At 49.7% G+C, this 21,652-nt stretch overlaps 1 protein-coding gene across 4 annotated transcripts in view; it reads left to right on the top strand.

The window, feature by feature from the left end:
• Window positions 1-21,087, top strand: part of BCORL1 (BCL6 corepressor like 1) — a 61,585-nt gene extending 40,498 nt beyond the window's left edge. For all 4 annotated transcript variants that reach the window (XM_065916088.1, XM_065916084.1, XM_065916085.1 and 1 more), the window contains 6 exons: window positions 3,501-3,722; window positions 5,798-5,964; window positions 6,715-6,860; window positions 14,146-14,223; window positions 15,228-15,381; window positions 18,770-21,087. In XM_065916088.1, the coding sequence (XP_065772160.1) occupies window positions 3,501-3,722; window positions 5,798-5,964; window positions 6,715-6,860; window positions 14,146-14,223; window positions 15,228-15,381; window positions 18,770-19,052 (1,050 nt within the window). In that variant the 3' untranslated portion in view covers window positions 19,053-21,087. The remainder of the gene's footprint in view (window positions 1-3,500; window positions 3,723-5,797; window positions 5,965-6,714; window positions 6,861-14,145; window positions 14,224-15,227; window positions 15,382-18,769) is intronic.
• The last annotated feature ends 565 nt before the right edge of the window (window positions 21,088-21,652 follow it).

Raw genomic sequence — 21,652 nt, 5'->3', positions numbered from 1 at the left:
TTTGTCTTGACAACCAAAAATCAAAAGATCGTATTGGGCTGGTTTAGGTAGTTGTGACTCTAATGGCTCTTTCCAACTCCAGAGCAGGGTCCCTGAGTGGCACTGGCAAAAGGTAGGATACCCAGGTGCTCAAGTTCCCCATCCTTGTTCTGGAATCTGATTTCAACGCAAACAAAGTGCTCAAGCATATTTCTTCATCTTTAAAAAAAGGAGATGATACTTCCAGTCCTTTCCGTCCCACAAGGGTGCTTAGGGGAACAAAGGAGGCTATGGATGTGAAAGGCTTTGATAATGGTCAGGTGCTATCTCTGAGGCTGGTATAAACTCACGAGCTTCAGACCAAGGCAAAAATGAGGGGACAGAGACACAGGAAGTCCAGGTAGCAGGGCCGGTTCCTGGAGACTCTGGAGAGGCCAAGGCAGGAACCGGGGCATCTGCTCTGTGCCAGGTGCTCTGCTCACACGATCACTGAATTCCCACAGCAGCTGTCAGAGGTGGACCCTCTTGTCCTCATTTTATGGTAAGGAAACCAGGGTTTGGGGAGGTTCAGGGACTAACTCGAGGTTACTCAGTGGTCTGAGTGACAGACCTGGGGCATGAGGCAGGCCTGGCTGCCCCTGGGGCACCCCCACCCCCTATCCTTTCCATATGCCTCCACCCTGTGAATGGGTGGCTTCTGTCTGCATTCAGGTGACACTGGGGTAGGGCGCGGCTGGGCAGGGAGAGGCTGCCACCCGGAGCAGCTCTGATGGAAGGTGGACGTCCTCATCCCCTGCTCTTTCCCGCTCACATGACTCCGTCCCACACAAAGGTGACGAGCTACCTGACACTCAGCAGCACATGCTGATGCTTCTGTCTGGTAATTCTGCCTGGCAGTGTGTCCACTGAAATGTTCTCCCAGAGAGGTTTTGTGCCTTCCCAGGGCCTCCCTTTCTCCCTCCCGCCTTTCTTTCTTTCCCAGTCACCACCACCTGCTCCAGTTGCCCCCATGGCACAGGGCTTTGTAGTGAGAAGCAAGGCAGGGGGAGGGCGGGGACGCGCCTGCAACACTGAAGCTGGTGCATCAGCCAAAGGCTTCTTCCCACAGGGGCTCCAAGCCAGGGGGGCAGGGCAGGGGGGGGTCTTGCTCCTCCCTCTCTCTGGCAGCCTCCCTTTTCTCTGCCAGCTCTGGCCCCTTGAAGGGGAATCACCCTTTGGCTCCTCACTTGGCTTAGCAACAACCTGGGCATTTTACCCAACATCCTCCAGTATTGCCATTGTACACCTCTGTCCTCCTGGCAAGAAAGCTGCATTCTACCCTCATAGCCAGGGCCTTTCCTGCTAGCTGGTATACCTCTCTGCCCTTTCAGGATGTGGACAGAGAGCAGCCCTTTTCTTGCAGTTTACCAGAGGAAACAAATGCCCTGGGTCAACGTCTTTTCCCTGGTGCCATTTCTTTCCTGGCTTTGTGTCTTTCTAGGCAACTCTTTGGCTGCCTAGGGCTCTATGTATAGCTGGCTTGAATCAAGTCAACAAATGTTTGTTGCAGTGACATGCCCAACCCCAAGTTAATTGCTGTAAGGAACAAAAGAGATGACGACAATATGAACCCTAACCCTAGGGAGCTTAAAATGTAGCAGGGGAGGCCAGACTTGCCCGTGAAACAACAGAAGGAAGTTGACAGTCAGGCATAAGGCACTGGATTATGTGATTCAGACTAGGCGTTCTGGGTGTGTAGAGAAAGGGCAGTGGGGACTACAGTGTTGTAGATGACATAGGATTTAAGGGAGCCCTTGATGCTCTCGGGGATTTGGGTAAGTAGGATGTATTCATTATCTATTGTGCTCAGTTGCTCAGTCGTGTCCAACTGACTCTTTGCCACCCTATGGACTGTATAACCCACCAGGCTCCTCTATTCATGGGATTTTTCCAGGCAAGAATACTGGAGTGGATAGCCAGGGGAGATCTCCAGGGGATCTTCCCAACCCAGGGATCAAACTTGGGTCTCATGCATTGGCAGGCAGATTCTTTACCAGTGACCCACCTGGGAAGCCCTCCTAGTTATCTATTGTACTGCACAACAAACTACCCTAAGACTTAGCAGTTTAACCCAACAATAAGCATGTATTATTTCATAGTTTCTGAGGTCAGGAATTCAGGAGCAGCTTTGCTGTGTCTGACTTGGGGTCTCCCACGCATGAGGTTGCAGTCATGGTGCCAGCCAGGGCTCCATTCATCCAAAGGCTCGACTGGGACTGGAGGATCTGCTTCTTGAGTGGCTCCCTCACATAGGTGGCAAGTCGAGGCTTGCTGTTGGTGGGGGACCTCCTTTGCTTGCCCCTTGGGCCTCTTAAGGGATGCTTGACTGTCCTCATGACTTGGCAGCTGGCTTCCTCCTGAATGAGCGATTCAAAAGAGAGCAAAGCAGAAGCCACATTATCTTTTAGGCCGTGGCGTTGGAGGTCCCACACCATCATCTCTGCCTTCTCCTGTGCAGGAGGGGCTACACAAGAGCATGAATATCAGGAGGTGGGGGTCATCACAGTCATCTTAGAGTCTGATGGGGGCACATTCTTGTCCCCTGGCCCCCCAGTGATTCATGTTCCTTCCACGTGCAAGTCATACCCTCCTCTCCCATGGCTCCCCCAAAGTCTTGTCCACTTATGGCATTAACTGCAAGTTTAGAATCTCATCATCAAACTTAGGTCCAGGTGAACATGAAGCACCTTGGGTCTGGTTCCTTGAATACAGCTCCTCAAACACAGTTCCTCTCTGTCTGAAGTTCCCTCCTGTCATCTGAAAGAGACAAGTAACCTGCCCCTATGGACTTAATACACTGTGGTGTGCCAGTCACAAGAACCTGTTCTGGACGTTCCAGTTCAAAATGAGAGAAGGAAGGAGACAAGCAAGGGTCATTCGTGAGGAAAGGACTGTAATGTTTCATGAGCACCCACTGTGTGCATTGTTCTGTTGCTGCTCTAGCTCATTATCTCAAAGACCCTGTGGGGGAGAAAGTGAGACTCTGAGACGTTGGGTCTTGCCCCAGGTCTTGCAGCCTAGTGGCTGGGAGAGGCAGGATTCAAAAGCCATTCTGTCCTATTCGAGAGCCTGAGCACTTTCCACCAGCCCAGGTGGGTACGGGTGTGATCCAGGGGGACAGTGTGCTAGGTGGGGAAAGCCTGGTGAGGGTTGGATGTTGTGGGAAGGTTTTTGCAACAGAGCGAAGGCTTCCACAGCTGTGCCTTTTTCATCACAACAAGCTGTCTCCAGCTCTCTTCACTCTGAGAGTTTGCTTCTGCTTATTTATCGAGGTGACTAGTTAAAAACTTCAACAAATGGGGATCAAGGCAGATAAAGAAGGCATGCAGAGTGTGTGAGAGAAGCTGGCATATCCCCTCGAGCTCTGCATGCAATCCGTTCGTCATTGCTTGGTTTTCGGGGTTGAGGACTTGAGCCATTCTGCATCTGTTCACTGGGTGGAAATACGATGGTGAGTTGTGATCTGTGTCTCTGCTTTCCAGGGCAAAGGGCGTTGGAGCCAGCAGAAGACACGCCCTCCCAAATCTCCCACCCCAGCGAAGCCCACAGAACCATGCACACCCTCTAAATCCCGAAGTGCTGGCCCAGAGGAGGCCTCTGAGTCACCCACAGCCCGGCAGATCCCCCCAGAGGCTCGTCGTCTCATAGTGAACAAAAATGCTGGCGAGACCCTCCTACAGCGGGCGGCCCGCCTTGGCTATAAGGTAAGGAACACCCCCTCATATCCACAGGATATCGTTGCCCCAGCATCTGTGGATAACCTTCTCCCCATTGGCTCTTCTGTGGCCTGGCCAGGCCTTTGTTTGGGGCTTGAGTCCAGGATGGCTCCCTCCTACTGTGTATATGGCCTATGGAGCTGCCTCATCCTGATGTGCTGTGTAGGCTTGCAAACCCAATTGGATGTCAATTTAGGATGAATAGCATTGAAATGGTAAGACAATATCATCCAGCACCTTCATAGGCCAGAAATGGGATTTGGGGGGTTTTATGTCATCTTGAATTTCCCTGTGCCATGGCTCCCCACTCAGAGAGGAATGGGGGTGATCATCACTTACTGTTTATATCTCCCTCCAGCTTCCCCTCCTTTTGGCCTCCAGTAGTGGAGGGGTCGAGTACATTGGAGGGGCAGAGTTGCACTCACCCCCACCTTATGCTGCTTCCCTATGGACTGGAAAGGAAGCTGGTGTTTGTTGAGCACCTCTTTGGTCATTTTAAGAGCTCTCATTACTTCATATCCTTTCATCTTCACTGTAAGCCTATGTAGGTAGGTTTTATTAACCCTGTCTTATAGGTGAGAAAATCAGGGGTTAGCCATGTCAAGTGATGTGTCCACAGTCACTCAAGCACTATGTATATGTGAGTGTGAATTCACACCAGTGTCTTTTTGATTCCCAAATGGTAGGGGCAGAAGCCAGATTCATTCAATGACATTGTTGGGCATTTTTGTTGATATGAGTGTTTTTTGTGGATATGAGCTCCTTGACCATGTGCCTTTGCTGGCCACACCAGTTATTTCCACAAGATTTGCTCTGAAGTGTGGAGATGTTGGGCTTAGAGTAGGTCCTCTTTTTTTTTTAAGGCTTCCAATACCCATAACTGACTCATTTAAAGACAGCTGCACTCCCAGCCAGGCAGGTTGGCATAAGAGAGCCACCTTGACACTGTCTCACTGGCAAGCCACCTATCTGTCTTGAGCACCTAGTGTGGGGGCCTGGATAGCTGCCGAGGGAGATCTAAAGAAAAAATGATGACCAACCCTTGCCCTTTAAGTGAGTTTCTTTTACCTGGGGCCAAAGCAAGCAGCAGGAGACCATAGGTGAACCGATCAGGACAGGGCAAGGGCAGGTTGGACAGCCTGTGACAGGAGGAAGGGAAGGAAGAGGCGTCTGAGGCCAGGAAGAAGAGGCGGTATCTGCAGTGGTGGGAAGGGTGGGGGCCTCGTGACCCCCTGGGTAGAGGCAATGTGACAGTTCTGTGTCCAGAAGGCAGCACCCCCATGCAGGTACACACAGGCTCTAGCCAGCCAGCCGGTGTGCTAGCTGTCAGTCAGAACAGCTGAGTCCCATCTCACTGGGGCCTGGGGGAGCTGACAAGAGGCCGCTGGTAGCTGCTGTCAGCCTCTTTCCCTCAGAAGAGGGACTGCCTCTCCCTTCTGCCTCAGCTTATCCACCACAGCTAGCTAGGCTGCTTCTCAGCCTGGAGTCCCACTTATCGTCCTGTCATCTCAGCCCAGGGTCACTGATCATTACTATGGTTGACTGATCACCCTGGATGATACTCAGAACAGTCTTCATTTGAGGGGAGGGCTGGAACTGACTGCCCTGGGATACACATCCAGGGATGGTCCTTAAACCAGTTCTTTCTTCCTTGTTCTCAAATAACTGCCAGAGGCGGTGTTTGCCAGCACAAGTCTCATTTCTCTGGTCTGGGGCCGTCTCACAAAACCCTGGATGAGGGAACAGGCAGTCAGACCATGGAGGCCTGAGGGTGTGAACTCCAGGTGGGCAGGTGAGCCTCTCTGAAGGGCTTACACGCACAGCCCACACTCTGATCAGTGTTGTCAGTCATTAGAAATGTCTCCGCTCTGCTGAGGACACTGCCCAAAGCTGGCACCTCAGGACTGATTTAGTTGACAGTAGATTCTGAGATCTGCCCGTCAGTCCCTGGACTAAAGAGCACGTTCTGAGACTCTTCAGACACGTGGAGAGCTTCAAACTTAACCCAGGTGACTGCAAGAGTCAGCCTCTCTTTGCTCACGGCGCCTTCCCTGTTCCCACAGGACGTTGTCCTCTACTGCCTTCAGAAAGACAGTGAAGATGTGAATCACCGTGACAATGCCGGCTACACGGCCCTGCATGAGGCTTGCTCCCGGGGCTGGACTGACATCCTGAACATCCTGCTGGAGCACGGGGCCAACGTGAACTGTAGCGCGCAGGATGGCACCAGGCAAGAAGGCTGCCCTCTCGTCTCTCCCACCCCTCTCCCCCGCTCAGCCCCTTCTTCAAGAGAATCTACCCCACTTCAGGCCAGGCTGGATGAGTCCCTGGCTGGCCAGTCCACATTGCCCACTGATGGGAGGCCAGGGTTCTCTAGGGATCATTCCCAGCAGCTGTCTTCAGGCAGAATCTCGGGCTTTAGGAATCGGGAGGCTGATCTTGAGGTAACATCCCAGATTTGATTCTTGATTTGATCTCTATATACTTAAAAAAGGGACACCTGCTGTGTCTTAAAGAAATTGCACCCATTCTCCTGTGCTATATCCAAGGGCCTGCTCCCTGGGCGAAACTGACCCCTGAGCTGCATACCAAGTGGGGGGCGGGGGGGCTTGGGTCAGAGGATGTGGGCTGCTGGGCCACCTGTTGGGTGTGCAGAGTAGCTCTGGGGCAGTCATCTGGGTTTTCCAGTCACATCCCCCAGAATCTTCTCTAAGTTTATCCTCAGTTAGGGGCCCATTCTCCCCTGAGCTCCAGAACTATCAGCAGACCACCATTAGGGAACATAAGAGAGAGAACTGGGAGGGAGGAGAAAGAGGTGGGGCAATATGGAGGGCAGTGCAGGCCAGTGGTGACTCCCTGCCCTCTTACCCATATTACGCTGGGCTCCTCTCGCTTTGCTTTCCCTGGTAAGGTGGCCTGAGGCCTAGACACCCAGGTTCCCACTTGGGTCCTGCTATTCTCACACTGTGTCACCTTGCAGGCCAGTTCATGATGCAGTGGTCAACGACAACCTGGAGACCATCTGGCTCTTGCTGTCCTATGGGGCTGACCCCACACTGGCCACCTACTCAGGACAGACAGCCATGAAGCTGGCCAGCAGTGACACCATGAAGCGCTTTCTCAGTGGTGAGTATGGCCCAGACTCAAAACCTCATTACTGGGGCTCTGACCCTGAGCTCCTGAGATACCCTTCATCTCACTCACCTCAAGCAGCTCCTATGAGGGGCATCAGCTCTCCTCATGTGTTTCTTTCTAACAACTCAGAAATCTATATGAACTTTAAAAAGTCAGCAGGCAGCTTCTTCTTGTCCTTGTGCTGTGGGTATCCTCATTGCATGTATCCTCTTCAGGACCCTGGTTGTCCTTGGGGACCCCTTTTCCCACTCCATGTGTGAGGCAGGCCTCTCTTTGGGACAGTGGCCCCACTAGTAGTTTGAGTTTGTGGCAAAATGTGTGGACTTGTGCTTTGAATGGTCTGCCAGTTGCAAAGAGGTGACACTTAGCAGTTTGTTTTTGTTTTTGCACTTGCACTTTATCTCTGTTGGTGATCAAAGTTCAACCCTTGGGACCCCTCCAGATGCTATATTCCTCACACCCTGTGGTAACTGTGATGTTCCCTGTGCATCCTCCTGTTGTTTGCTCTTCCTCCCTCACTTGCCCCCTCTGGAAAAGTAGTGTTAAGGCCCATGGCAAGCACCACAAGCCAACCTGCATTTGTTTTCTCATTAGTGGATGACAGCTGTTTCTCTGCAGTTAGATAGCTCTATGGAGTTGGGCAGTGGGAGGAAGGAAGTCTGGCTTGGGCATGCTCAGTGGAAATCTCCTCAGACTTGACCTCTGAATAAAGGAACCCCACCTCCTGTGTGATATTACAGCTTGGCCCTTACTCTAGCGGTGACTTCTTCAGCCTGCCTAAGCACAGTTGGGTGGATGGAGCAGCTGGAGGTTGTGTCACCGATCCTCTTCGGAGGCTTTGATGCTGATGGTAGAGCTCCTCTTACCCTAGAAGCTGACAGGGCCAAGGGTTTGCCCAAGGCTGTTTCCTCTCTCCCAGGCTGTGGCCTCAGTTAGTACCCCCACCCCACCATCATGTAAAGTCCTAGGCTCCCAAGCAGGAGCTCATTTGTTTATGGAATACAGGTTAACCAGGCAGCTGATGATGGAGGAAGAAACAAAGTAGTATCCTGAGCCGAAGGTCCCTGTGGAAGGAGGACTAGGTGGGAAGGGCCTTCTAGGTAACGAAGGAAGGGGGAGTGATGGGACGCTGTGAGGGAGGCCCTGACCCCTGCCTGGCTGCCCCCATCCAGTCCACAGCCAGGCTTCCACCCCACGGCCGGACCCAGCCTCTCTGGCGGGGACAGGAGGACTGTCTCTTTCCTCCACCAGCTCTGGGGCCCAGGCCTGTCTGTGAGGGCAGAGCCCCATGGGGACACTCCTTCAGGCATTTGCTCTGGACTAGTGAGGACTCTTGTTCAGTTTAGCTGGACCATCACTGGGCTACATGGGGCTCGGGGCAGGCCACCTTCTGTGGCTTCTTCCCACACACCACGGAATGCCTGCACTCTCCTCCACATGAACATGTGTTGTCTTCACTCCACTCAATTCCCAGGGAAAGCTGGCACACAGGAACACCCAGAGCATCTCAACATGATAAAAGCACCTCATGAAGCACTCCTCTGACCAGCAGGTCTCATCCAGAGGCCTCTTTGGGCTGGAGACCACCCTCCTGAGGGCTTGGGGCCCTCTGGGTGCAAATAAAGCTATTTCTAACCTCTGTGGTCACAAAGTTTTTTCTTCACGGACCCCTTCTCCAAAATCCCCAAGGAGTTTGAATGTTGAAACCATTTGAAGTAGTTAAAAAGTGAGAAGTAAACATAGTTTTCTCTTTTCTCATGTCTGTTACCTAATCCCAACTACTGGAAAGCCTTCAATGCCTCCTTAAACTAACTCGAGTTCTAGTCTGTGCTGTGGACACAAGAGAAGACTTTCTTAAATTCTGGCACTTCCTAGGCTCTCCAGGCTGAACACCTTCATTCAATTCTTGACATTGTTTCTCACCTTTATGGGCACAGAGCTATAACTTCATAATGGGGGCCAGGAGCTGAAAGGAGTGTTAAAACTGGGCCACCTCTTTTCCATGCAAATACTGAGTGCCAATTAAAGGCAGAGCTCTGACTGGCCATTAGGGAAAGTGCTCAAGCTGGTTAGGACCTTGGCAGCTGGGGAAGCAGGCACTGGCAGCACTCCGTAGGTTCCGGGAGGGGGGACTTGAGCTCAAAGGCTGTTGTGAGGGGATAAGAGGTTAACACTTATGGTTTTTAAGGTTGAGGAAAAACTCACCTAACAGAACCATTTTGAAGTGAACAATTCAGTGGCATTTCATACATTCACAATGTTGAGTAACCATCACCAGGAGCTTTTAGGATTCCTCCAATGGAGTGTTTCTCTTGTTTCATATCAGTTCCCTACCTCTCCCCTGCCCCGAATCTCAAGAAACCACTGGGTAGAGTGGCTGCTAGAAGCACGATGAGGTTGAAGATTGGGGAGGTGGTTTCCTCCTCTGCCCCACCTCCCTAACCATTACACCTCAGTACATCAGGGTAGACTTCTGGATTTCTTTTTACCTTGCCTGTCTGGTTGAGGTAGTTAAAAAGCTCTTTGCTGTTCATCCTCAAGCATTTGCCTGACCAAATTCCCCACAGATTCACTGTCTTCTTCCTCCCCTAGTGGGGATCCCACTGGGCAGCAGATGAAGGCGAGTCCCTGTAGGGTGTCAAGGACGGAAACAGTAAGCCAGCATCAGGGTTGCGCCTCACGTAGAGCATCCCTCATTTTGTGCAAGTCTTCTCTCCTGGAAAACTCAAGGAATCAAATCCTCATTTAAATACACAGAGGAGTGGTATCCTGTAGTGAATTCTTTTGTAAAGCAGAAGATGCTGGTGATTCGTGTGGGTTGAAAATGTGGATTTTCCTCCATTGCCTTGGCTTAGCATGAGGCCCATGTCTCCCGAGACCCTGGAGGGTATAGTGCTGCTGCTTCACGTGTTCATCCATGTGTTTATAGAGCACCTGTTAAGTTTCAGGTACAGTTCTGGGTACTGGAGGTCAGACAGTGAACCCTTTGTCTCTCCTCCTTGTCCTTGGAGAACCAAGCCATCCAAACCTTCCAAGAGGCCTTTGGAAGAGCTCCTTCTTGGGCCAGATTACAGGCAGGCATGTGACTGATTTCCCTTTGACCCTTTGAAGAAAAGAATAATACGTAGCCTAGCCAAGGGAAAACAGACTGCTTTTACGTCCACTGTCGGAAAGAATGTGGGAGCCGGTGGGGAGTTGTTGCAGTTTGGCTTGGGGCATTGAAGGAACTCTCAGGACTGCTTTTCCTTCCACCAATGAAAGGGTTAGCAGTTTACCACTTGAGGTCACTGAATCACAGATTTTTGTTTTTCCTGCCAGAGACCTCGGCCATATGACCCCCAGTCGATGGGTGTTTGTTTTTTGTTTTTCTCCCCTTACATGTCCCTCAGCTGGTGACTTGGTTGTAGGAGATGGGCAGGGGTACAATGGGACCCTAGGAAATAGAGAAACTTCTATTGCCAGGGCCACCACTCACATTGAATACTTAAAAATATTTTTTTTAATCAAGGCAAAAATCATGTAAGATAAAATTAACCGTTTAAAAGTGAACAGTTCAGCAAATCAAAACCACAATGAGGTACCATTACACGCCAGTCAGGATGGCTGCTATCCAAAAGTCTACAAGCAATAAATGCTGGAGAGGGTGTGGAGAAAAGGGAACCCTCTTACACTGTTGGTGGGAATGCAAACTAGTACAGCCACTATGGAAAACAGTGTGGAGATTTCTTTAAAAACTGGAAATAGAACTGCCATATGACCCAGCAATACCACTTCTGGGCATACACACTGAGGAATCTAGATCTGAAAGAGACACGTGCACCCCAATGTTCATTGCAGCACTGTTTATAATAGCCAGGACATGGAAGCAACCTAGATGCCCATCAGCAGATGAATGGATAAGGAAGCTATGGTACATATACACCATGGAATATTACTCAGCCGTTAAAAAGAATTCATTTGAATCAGTTCTAATGAGATGGATGAAACTGGAGCCCATTATACAGAGTGAGGTGAGCCAGAAAGATAAAGAACATTACAGTATACTAACACATATATACGGAATTTAGAAAGATGGTAACAATGGCCCTATATGCAGGGCAGAAGAAGAGACGCAGAAGTACAGAACAGACTTTTGAACTCTGTGGGAGAAGGGGAGGGTGGGAAGTTTCGAAAGAACAGCATGTATCAAGTGCTCGGGCCTGTTGGGCTGGGAAGATCCAGAGGAATCGGGTGGAGAGGGAGGTGGGATGGGAGACCGGGATGGGGAATTCGTGTAACTCTATGGCTGATTCACATCAATGTATAACAAAACCCACTGAAAAATAAAAAAATTAAAAAAAAAAAAAAATAAATAAAAGTGAACAGTTCAGTGGCATTTGGTGGTGTGTTCACCATGTTGGACAACTACCACCTCTATCTAGCTCCAAAACATTTTCATCCCTCCAAAATGAGACCCCATACCCATTGAGCAGTTGTTCTCCACCCCCAACCCCAGCCCCTGGTAACCACCTGTCTACTTTGTCTCTATGGATTTGCCCATTCTGAACATTTCGTATTAAAGGGAATCATACAATATGAGGCCTTTTGAGGCTCACTTCCTCCATGTAGATCATATTTTCAAGGTCAGTCCACATAGTAGCACCTTTTTAATGGTGAATACTATCCCCTCATCTGGATAGATCACATTTTCTTTTATCCATTCATCTGTTGAGGAACATTTGGGTCGTGTCCACCTTTGGGCAACTGTGCCTAGTGCTGCTGTGAACACACATGAACAAATATTTGAATACAAGTTTTCAGTTCTTTGGGGTATATACCTAGAAGCAGGATTGCTGGGCTGAGGGTACTTTTTGAAGGCAAGGATAAGAGAAAAGAACTCAAAGTTACAGGGAGGACAAGGGAAAATCAAGGAAAAGGAGTCACTCTTCATCCTGACTGAACATGAAGACACGTGTAGAAACATGCCTCGAAGCTGCCCTGTCAAGCAGACTTTGACGGTTCCTTTTGTGCACCACTTGTGGGCCAGTTCTGACTTTGGCATCTTTGTCTGTGCCAATTGACTTTGGGCTATCTCAAAAAGACACATTCACCTGCAAATGACAGAGATCTGTTGTCAGTGAGGAGAATTAGATGAGTGCCTGGGGACCTCTGAAGGCAGGTCCGAGAGAGGAGACCCAGGAGTATGGTGAGTGAGGGCTGCTCTGCTGGAGTCCTCTGGTGACCGCAGTCACTTGAATGCTTATGTGTCAGCACGCAGGCTAAGCAAGTCCCTGACTTTATAGTCTCGCCTTATAGTAGTTTCTCCCCCCTCTTACATCCCCCATGGTGTTTATCATGCTCTTACTGTGCCAGGCACCTGGGCCTTGGAACTGGGGAGACAGTGATGAACAGGACAAATGTAGTCCCTGACTTTTGGGAACTTACAATCTCATTCCTTTATCTCCCAGGACACCTAGTGCAGGGCGAGGCACCGAATTATAGTCACCTACCTGACAGATGCCTTTGGAAGAAATTATTTCCAGCTCCCAAATGGCACAGGGTACAGAAGAGGAGATAAGCTGGCATCTGGGACCTCAAGAGTTTTTTCATGGAATACTCAAAAGATCTCATATATGTGATGAAAGATTTTCCACTCTGGCTCCTCAGACATTATTGAAAGCTTCTCTCTGACTGTCTTTTCCTCTCAGAAGAAACCCCTCATCTCCTAGGGGGTTGCCAAAAAACAAACTTCTTTCAGTAGCTCACAACAGCTGATGGGCACTTTTGCTGATACAATGTGTGACCCAAAGGGAAGGTATCCTGGAATGTGGTGGTGCCTTCCATCCGGGAACTTAGCTCTGCTCCTTTAAGAGTAGCTGCCAACTTCCTCCTGGGATTTGGTTTTCAGGGGGCACCCTCACCCAACCTGTGCCCTTTGGACTCTCTCCTGTCCTGCTGCCCAGGTGTCACTTGAGGGCCGGTGGCGACCATACACAGCTAAATCAGCTTGCCAACTGTACTACGTGGCACATTGGCAACCACTGGGCCATGTGCCCACAGATCACACAGTTGAATTTGTCATGGAATCCTGCTTTTTGTCCACATGGAGCCAAGAAGTGAAACAATTCATCTAGATGATACTTAGTTAGGAAACAGGGAGGCTAAGAGGTGGCCTGATGTCAGTTCTCAGATTGTGTAAGCGAAAGGTGGTTTGAAATGGTTTTTTTAGAGAGAGGGAATTCGGCAGTCCAGTGGTTAGGACTTGGAGCTTAACCCAACTTAAGCCAGGACCCGGGTTCAATCCCTGGTTGGGGAACTAAGATCTTGTAAGCCATGAACCCAAAAAAAGAAAACGCGCTAAGTCCTAACCCCTTAGCCTCCTTGTTTCCTAGTTTCATCCATGTTGTAGGTAACGTGTATCAGTACTTCATTTCTCCTAATGACTGATTACTATCCCATTGTGTTAATCTTCATTTTGTTTCTCACTTCATCAGTTGAATGACATTTGAGTTGTTTCCACTTTTTGGAGATTGTGAATAGAGCTGCTCTGGAACATTCATGTACAAGTTTTTGTTTCATTACCTGTTCTTAATTCTTTTGGGTATTGCTGTGGAAGCAATAGGTTTTCATGAGGATAAACTTGGCCATCCCCCTTCCCACCAATCCATGTTTTCAAAGACGAGACAGAAGGAATTATGCTTCCTTTATCTTCCTTTGGATTGGCAAGATCACGATTGGATATATGAACATTGTGACCAGCAGGGGATTGAAATCCTGGGATGGATCTAGGATTCTGCCTGCAGAGCAATGCCCTACATCATTTGAAGAAGGGGTCCCAGGCCTAAATGCCTTCAGACTGATCATGTTAGAGAGCAGGCAGGCTGGGTGGGGCCTGCTGAACTGGAGAACGCACATGTCGCCTCTCCCTCTAGCCAACTGATGACATGCAGGAATGTGGATACAGTGTTTGCCAGATCTCTTGATTTTTTTTTTCAAGAGAACTTGGAAATTCGAATTTTTAAGTGAAATCTCCCAACTTTAAAATGTTAGAAGTTAATTAAATTGTGGAGGTTTAAAACACTGGGCCAAAACCCAGGTGGTCAGTGGGCTAGATTTGGCTCTGGGCACTGGTTTGTAGCCTCTGATGGATAGCGGATCTCTCTGGGGTCGCTCCTGGACCCTCTTGTGGTCCTTCCTTCCCATCACCCATTCTCCTAATGCCAAATGTATGTACTTTGCTTCTAGATTCCTCTTTTAGTCTACCCCCTATTCTCACTGCCCTTTCTTCTTTCATCAGATCACCTCTCAGATCTCCAGGGCCGGGCAGAGGGTGATCCTGGCGTTTCCTGGGACTTCTACAGCAGTTCTGTGTTGGGTAAGCTTTAAGTGGATATTTCCCACTCTGGTCTATGTCTCAGATGTATGGGATCTGCTTTGGGTATCACTGATTCTTCTCAAAGACAGGAGTGACCCAATGGAGGTAGCCCTTCTTCATCTGCTAGTAGCTTACAGACCCTTTCACCCCCCACTCCAGCCCATGCTTCTCCCAGACTCAGAACTAGGTGGCCAGAATCAACAGATGCCATTGATTTGGACAAAGCCATCCGTCCTTAGCCCTCTACCACTCCCCACCCTGGGTATTTTTTAAATTATCTCTCTCCCAAGCTTCCTTTCTCCTCCGTGGCTTTGTCCTAACCCTGCTGGAAGCCCCCATGTGCACTGTTGCCTCTTCTGGTATTGCTCACACTCAAAAGGGACCCAGCCCACCATCTGGCAGCTACCATCCCTCCCTACCCCGTCCCCAGAATGCACATAGAGTTTCTGAGAGAGCTGCCAGCTCCCAAGTCCTTAGCCCCGGCCTGAGCCTTCCTCTGTCAAAAGAGTAGTGAGCTTTTCTCTGTGGCTGTCATCCAGCGCTCACCAAGATTGAGGAAGGTGCTCACTCCTAAGTTTGGGGGAAGCTGGAGCAGGAGAACAGGCCACACCCAAACGTGAGACTAGGAAAGGTCAGAGGCCTAGTCCCTGCTACTGGGTTTCTGGGGACCCGTGCAGGCAGGCAGGCAACTTTCAAAGCTGTAGTTTGAAGGGCAAGTATTTTCCTTTGCCTCTGACTGCTGATGGTGTATTCAGGCTTCTGTCTCTAGCAGTTGGGCACCATATCCTTCATACTTCCTTGCTTTTTTCCCAGTTGAAAGGTGGAGGAGTATAATGAATCTGTGGCCACTAAGCACTACCTCCTGGGTCTAGAACGTTCACACGCCCTCCCAAGGATCAGAGACATTTGGCCCTGACCAGGGATCTGTATCTTGTTGGAACATTTCTTTTCTGTGGTATCATGCGTGTAGCTAAGTACTAATTCCCTATATGATGTCTTTACAGAGGAAAAAGATGGGTTTGCCTGTGACCTCCTCCATAATCCTCCTGGGAGCTCTGATCAAGAAGGAGATGATGTGGAAGAGGATAATTTTATGTTTGAGCTCTCAGATAAGCCTCTTCTCCCTTGCTACAACCTCCAAGTGTCAGTGTCCCGCGGGTGAGTGTTTGAGTAGTCTATGGGGACCGAGCGCTAGGATCTTGAGAAGGATGGAGTTCTCCTGCAGGAAACTGAGACCTGGAGAACAAATGCTAGAGTGCAGGAAGGAGAAAATATGACCAGTCCAGCCTGACTCTCCAGCCCAGATTAGATATGTTTGATATTAGAACATATCTAATATTTAATTAGATGTTAGATGTTAGATAATGCACCCAGATTAGCTAGGTGCATTAACTATGTGTGTTTTCCAAAACCAATATCTAGATTCACTCTGAAGAATTTTTGTGCTGTTTCTGGGTGTAACAGATGATCTGGGAGATATCTGGGCTGGTGAACTATTAGATTCTCTGAAACATTTTTGTGGTTTCTGGGGACAGCCAGATAGAACATTTGAAATTGAGATTCTTGGAAAAGCCAGGACATATGTTTGCCATAGCTGTGGGGCCACTGGGGTCCTTAAGTAATCCACAGGCTGGTTGCTCATTGCCTTAATATTGGTGAGGTGATGGCATTGCTGCTGTCCTCTCAGATTACCACACATATTATAATGAGGATCACCCATTTTCAGAGACTAGAATATATGTGGTACTTAGCATTAGAGTGGACCCAATGTCACCTTTATTTGATGATTCAGAAGAAAGCTCAGCAACCTGCAGGGCCATGGCTGAGCTGGTTAGGAGGATACAGAATACACTGGCCTTTTGTTCTTGTGCTAGTGCTAAGTCGCTTCAGTTGTGTCCGACCATGCAACCCTATGGACTGTAACCCACCAGGCTCCATGTCCATGGGATTCTCCAGGCAAGAATACTGGAATGGGTTGTCCATGCCCTCCTCCAGGGGATCTTGGCCTCCAGCATTAAGTGTCCTCTTCTTGGTGTCTTCACATATTTCAAAACCTTTGCAAACACTTTTAAGTATACTTTTTCTTTGATATCTGTTTTTGAAATATCAGACCCTATGTTCTTTTAAATAAAAGCACATGAAGTGCACATAATGGGGGGCAGTGGACAATGGATTAGGAACCCTTTGAGGGAGCCCCTCACTTGGCCACTCTAACCACTAGACCACAGTTTCTTTGCATCCCTTCCCCCCTGGCCTGATAAGAATAAAAATAGCCTCTATGATGACACTAGTAGGGATCAAGTTTCAGGGGCTTTTGGTCCTTATTCTTCTGGGCATAAGCTGATCCCTGAGGGCGGGGCTGGGCCTCTGGGATATAGTATTGCACAGTTAATTAATTCCTCCAACATATTCAGCACCTCCTTCACTGAAATAGGATCTTGGGCCCCAGGCGGTAAAAGGACCAGGGTAGTGTGCTTTAGGTGCAGAGAGAACAGGGGCAACCAGGGGCTGAGTGTCAGAAAGCAAACTGCGTGGCAGGTGGGTATTTGGTTGAGAACTTGGTTCCAGCAGAGCTGGTTTTCTTGATGCTACATTCTCGAGCACCGCTTCTGAATCTGCCCTTCCACACAAATGCAACACCATGTAAGAATTTATGGCCTTAAAAAGGGGGGAGGGTGTTACATCCTGATGACTCTGAGGCCCTGTGGGCTTCAGAAGTGCCTGTTGACTCATCAAAGCAAAACTGAATTCTGATCATCACTGTCAGTGTTCTGAGGGAGTTTTCCTTCATTCTTTGAAAGCGATGTCCAAGGCTCTGGCATCTGAACCCCCTTTCTCTTGACCCAGAACACCCCATTCCCTGCTTGTGTGAGATGATAGAGATCACTGTCATTCGGAAGAAATGCTGCCTTTTAGGATGAGGACTGTGGGTCTGGGGAGAAGTTTTAGGTGCATACAGAACATTCAATTCCAGAATCATGTCTTAAGCAGTTGCACCAGGTCAAACCCAGAGTGCTGGAATATAGCTCTGGCCTTCAAAGACTCTCCAGTCTGGTATAGGGCACAGACAAGTATACCATGAAGTCTAATAAAAGACCACATACCTAAGCAGATTTATTCTTGTAAATAATACAATAGTTCAGAAAGGTGTCAAGGGAAAAATATAAGTTCCAGTCCACCCCCAAGTTCCCCTTCCTGGACCACAGAGAGAATCACAGTTTGCATTTCTTTTATATTCTTTCCGAAATGGGCTGTTACCAGGTTATAATAGGGGTATAAGCCAAGTGCCAGGAGACTGTGGAAGATGGGACGAGTAACCGGTTACATCAGAGAAAGGCCTCACGGGTGACAGGGTGTCTGCACTGGGCTGCCGAGGAGACAAGGATGGAGGGTATGGCTCTGAGACATTCAAGTTCAGAAAACAGGGCTAGTCCTGCATTAAATGGCTGGTACTTGGTGGAGTGGGGGTAGACAGCCTGTGTGTGTGCATCTGTGTGTGAGTGAGAGCATGATTGGGTGGAGATAAGACCAAAGGGGTTGAATGGGGTTTGTTTGGAAGATCTTGCATAATAATCATGCTAAAGAGTTTGAAGGATTTTTTTGCTGGAGATACTAGGGATCTATTAAAAGTGGTTTAGTGACCGAGTGAAAAGGTCTGATTTTCTTTTTAGAAAACGAAGAGTAACTGAGGATCCAGTGAGGGTGGGTGGGGGGTGTGGAAGAGTGACTCTTGGCAGAGGGAAACCAGTTAGAAGGCTGATGCAATACAGTCCAGGCTAAAAGTGGCAAAGGCTGGAAGTGGGACAGTGGAATGGCGGATGGCGAGGAAAGACAGCCCTGGAAACAGGGGCCACTAACATGGGGACGCGGCATTTCTTCCCGGTTTAGTCAAAGCCAGCGTCTGGCCCTGGGCGGCCTCGCAGCCCCCCTCCCAGCTGTCCCCAGGCTGCCGCCCAGGCCCAGTCGGGTGTGCTCAGCAAAGTCAGACTAGCTGTAGCTGTAACGTGAGCTGCAGCCCTGCAGAAACGATGGTGCTGCCGCTGGAGAAAAAACTTGTCTAATGCATTCCAGAGCCAAAGAGAAATGCCTTTTGGATTACCCGCAGTTTAGGCCTTTCTCCACGGCTCCCCCTCTGCTGGGGAAGATCTTGGAGAAGAAGGAGGCAAGGGAAGCAGGGGTGAGACAAGGAAAGGGAAACCAGACAGGCTGGCAGGGCTTGCTGGGGGGCAGAACTGGTCCCCACAGAGGGTAAATTCCAGGTCACCTGGGCTGCGAAGGCTGGGACGCCTGCTCAGAGTCCATGGTTCTGGAAGGCCCACTTCCCTCCTACTCCCACTTTTTGGAAGGGGTCAGTCACAGGTTGAGTGCTTGCCATTGAGCTGAAAGCCTGGGGCCTGCCAGCATAGGGGACAGGAGAAAATTGTCACCTCTGCGACACCCAAGCGGTCAGGGGCTTAGCGGAGGGGTAGCCAGGCCAGCGCCCAGTGCCCGCACCCCACCCTGTCCCTTCTGCCCCTTCCCTAACTTTCGTTCTTGCCTTTTCCAGGCCCTGCAACTGGTTTCTCTTTACCGACGTCCTGAAGAGACTGAAGCTTTCCTCGAGGATCTTTCAGGCTCGGTTCCCGCACTTTGAAATCGCCACCTTGCCCAAGGCTGAGTTCTACCGGCAGGTGGCCTCCAGTCAGCTGCTGACCCCCGCCGAGAGGCCTGGAGGCATGGATGGCACCTCTGCCCCGGGCTCCTCTGAGACTGTGGAGCTGGTGCGGTACGAGGTGGAGCTGCTTCGGCTCCTAGGGTCCGAGGTAGAGTTCCAGCCTTGGAACAGTTGACCGGGAAAACAGCCCCTCCCTTTTCTTCTTTCTCCTCCCAAGTTCACCCCTCCCCCACCTCCCATGTTTTTCCCCCACCGAGCACCAGACTGCAGAAAGAGGCAATAATACGGACCAACAAGAAGCCGCCTTATCGATGCCAGCATTAGTGACTGGATTTTTTTTTTTTTTTTTTGGTTACAGTTAGTTCTCATCTCCCTGTCATCGTCATTGTTGTTGTGGTTGGTGATGGGGGTGGAAAGTTGAACTCCACGTCTGAGGACAAGAGGTCCCAGGGGTGGTGGGAGGTGGCGCCAGGGTCCCTTGGACTGGCTTCCTTGTGTGTGACCAAGACCAAACCCGGGGCCCTGGGTGGCCACGGCCTGTCCGGAAGAGAAATGAGAAAAGCCCAAATCTCTGAGCGCCCCCTCCGTTCCCCTGTGTTCTTTTGTCTTCCATAGTATTTATTTTATTAGTATTTAATTTGTATTGTTTCATTGGTTTCTGATAAGTCTGTATCACTGTGACGATTTGAGACAACTTGTTGTATTGAGGGACTTTCTTCACCTCCTTTCTTTGTCTTTCTTGATCAAGCTCTGAAGCTGTTTCCTCCCTCTGAAAAAGTTACTCCCAGGTTTTTTTCCACCACTGGGGAGGAGGCAGGGAAGGGTGGGGGCCATTGACTTGTAACTAATGAAGGTGGTTGGTGCTGGCCCAGGTCTGGGGGGTTGGGGGTGAATCCTGAGGCTTTGGTGCTCACCCCTCCCCCAATCCCACCCCCCCCAACCCCCGTTCACCCCCCCCCTGCCCCTTGCAGCAGCCCTGCTGTTTGGAGATGCTTGTTTACTGGGGAGGGGAGGATTGTGGGAGTAAGGGGTTATTAATAAGTTACTCTAATGGAGAGTTGAGAATGGGTCTTGAAGGAACAGGTTGCCTCCTCCTCACCGTCCTCACTGCCCTCAGAATGCACAATATAGGTTTGTTTCCACAGTTTCTTCCCCTGCACCCCTGGCCACCCTACCCCACCCGGGCCTTGCCCTCCCTGGAGACTGAGCCTCTCAGCTCCCTTTTGCCCTTGTCCCCATCTTTCCTCCTTGCCTTTGAAGCTTCCCTTTCTCTTCTCTCTGTCCTTAGTTCCTTCTCCCTCTGCGCCCCCCCCCCCATTCTCCTTTGGAATTTCCAGAGGGCTCTGGGAATTCCTGCCAGATGTTGAACCCAGGTCGCAGCTGTTTCCTAGGTGAGGGCAGGAGACTGGTCTCCCGCCAGGCCCCACTCCTGCTTGGGGATGGGGGCTGCGGGCCCGGCCCTACCAGGTCTCCCTCTCAGCGCTGGGTTTGTTGGTGGAGAGAGAGAAGGAGGGGTTTGGGCTGCTTCCTTGTCCCAGCCCCCTCTGTGGCATTGTCTTTCCCACTCTTGTTCTTATTTTTCTACCAATCGCTATTTTTCCGAACAATCCTTGTAGAGAGTATGTACCATCCAAAAGCAGGAGGGCCTCCCTACGGCCGGCTCTGGTTGGAGATGGTACAGTTTTATTGTACAGGTGCTAAAACAACAACAACAAAAGAAGAAAATGGAAAAAAAAAAAAGACAAAAAAAGGCAAAAAAAAAAAAAAGCCAGTTTGAGGATGGGACAATCTGTTCTCTGGAGACTCCTGACCCTCGCAGGAGGATTGTTGGTTATTTTCTTTGTATTGTGTTTGTTCTTTGTTCCCAGGGGGAAGTTCTAGGCCCCCTTCTGTAGGACTGCTACCCACCTCCACCATACTGCCCAGTTGGTTTTGAACAGTTGTTCTCCCTTTTTAAAAAAAAAAAAAAAAAATATATATATATATATATATATATATATAAAGTTGAGGGGTTTTTTTGGGTTTAATTTTCTGGTTTTGTTGGGGTTCATGGTATTGTGTGGTTTATTTTATGTTTGCCTTTCCTTTTTTGCATTTGGGTGTGTATTTTGGCTGCCCTTTATGTTTCATTTTAAGCAACTGGCTGTGGAGTCAAAAACACTTGCATACTGAAAAACCTGTGTCAGGGCTTCTGTCTCCTGTCTCTTTTCTCTGCTCCCTGTATTGGCTTTTCTGTAGTTAAAAAAAGATGGGTATCCCTATGAAGTCAGTGGGGAAAACCCTCAGCCTACTTTGCAGTTTGGGGTCCTTATTGGCACAGCAAATGAGAAAACAGGTAGAGTGACCAGTGAGGATTTGGGTCACCTTGGCAAGATCTGGAAAGAAAAGGAAAGGCCGGGGCAAATCCTGGGAAAAATCGAGTACTTGCATCAGTTTGGTAGGCTGCGTGGGGGTGCCCCCGCACATGTGCACACATTCCTTGATCTCCCTAGAGGAGTATGGTCAGAGGGAGGGGGCCTCTTGGAGGTGGCTGTGAGGGATGATCCTCTTTAACTCAAGGAAATCACCTGCCTGCCAGCACTGTTTCCTGCCCTGAGCCACCTGTGTGAGCAGCATACTTCATGGTCTTGTCACTCACTGCCCTCACTGTCTTGCCCTCTGCCCCCCTACACAGTGCAGACCTTCCATGGTTCTGCTTTCCTAAGACCCACCTGCATTGGAGGCAAGATGCCCATCCTAGACTTCACAACTTTTCTCCCTTCTTCTGAAAATCAG

Source organism: Muntiacus reevesi, chromosome X (assembly GCF_963930625.1).
Source record: "Muntiacus reevesi chromosome X, mMunRee1.1, whole genome shotgun sequence".
NCBI lineage: Eukaryota > Metazoa > Chordata > Mammalia > Artiodactyla > Cervidae > Muntiacus > Muntiacus reevesi.
This window is presented reverse-complemented; position numbering and strand designations above follow the sequence as displayed.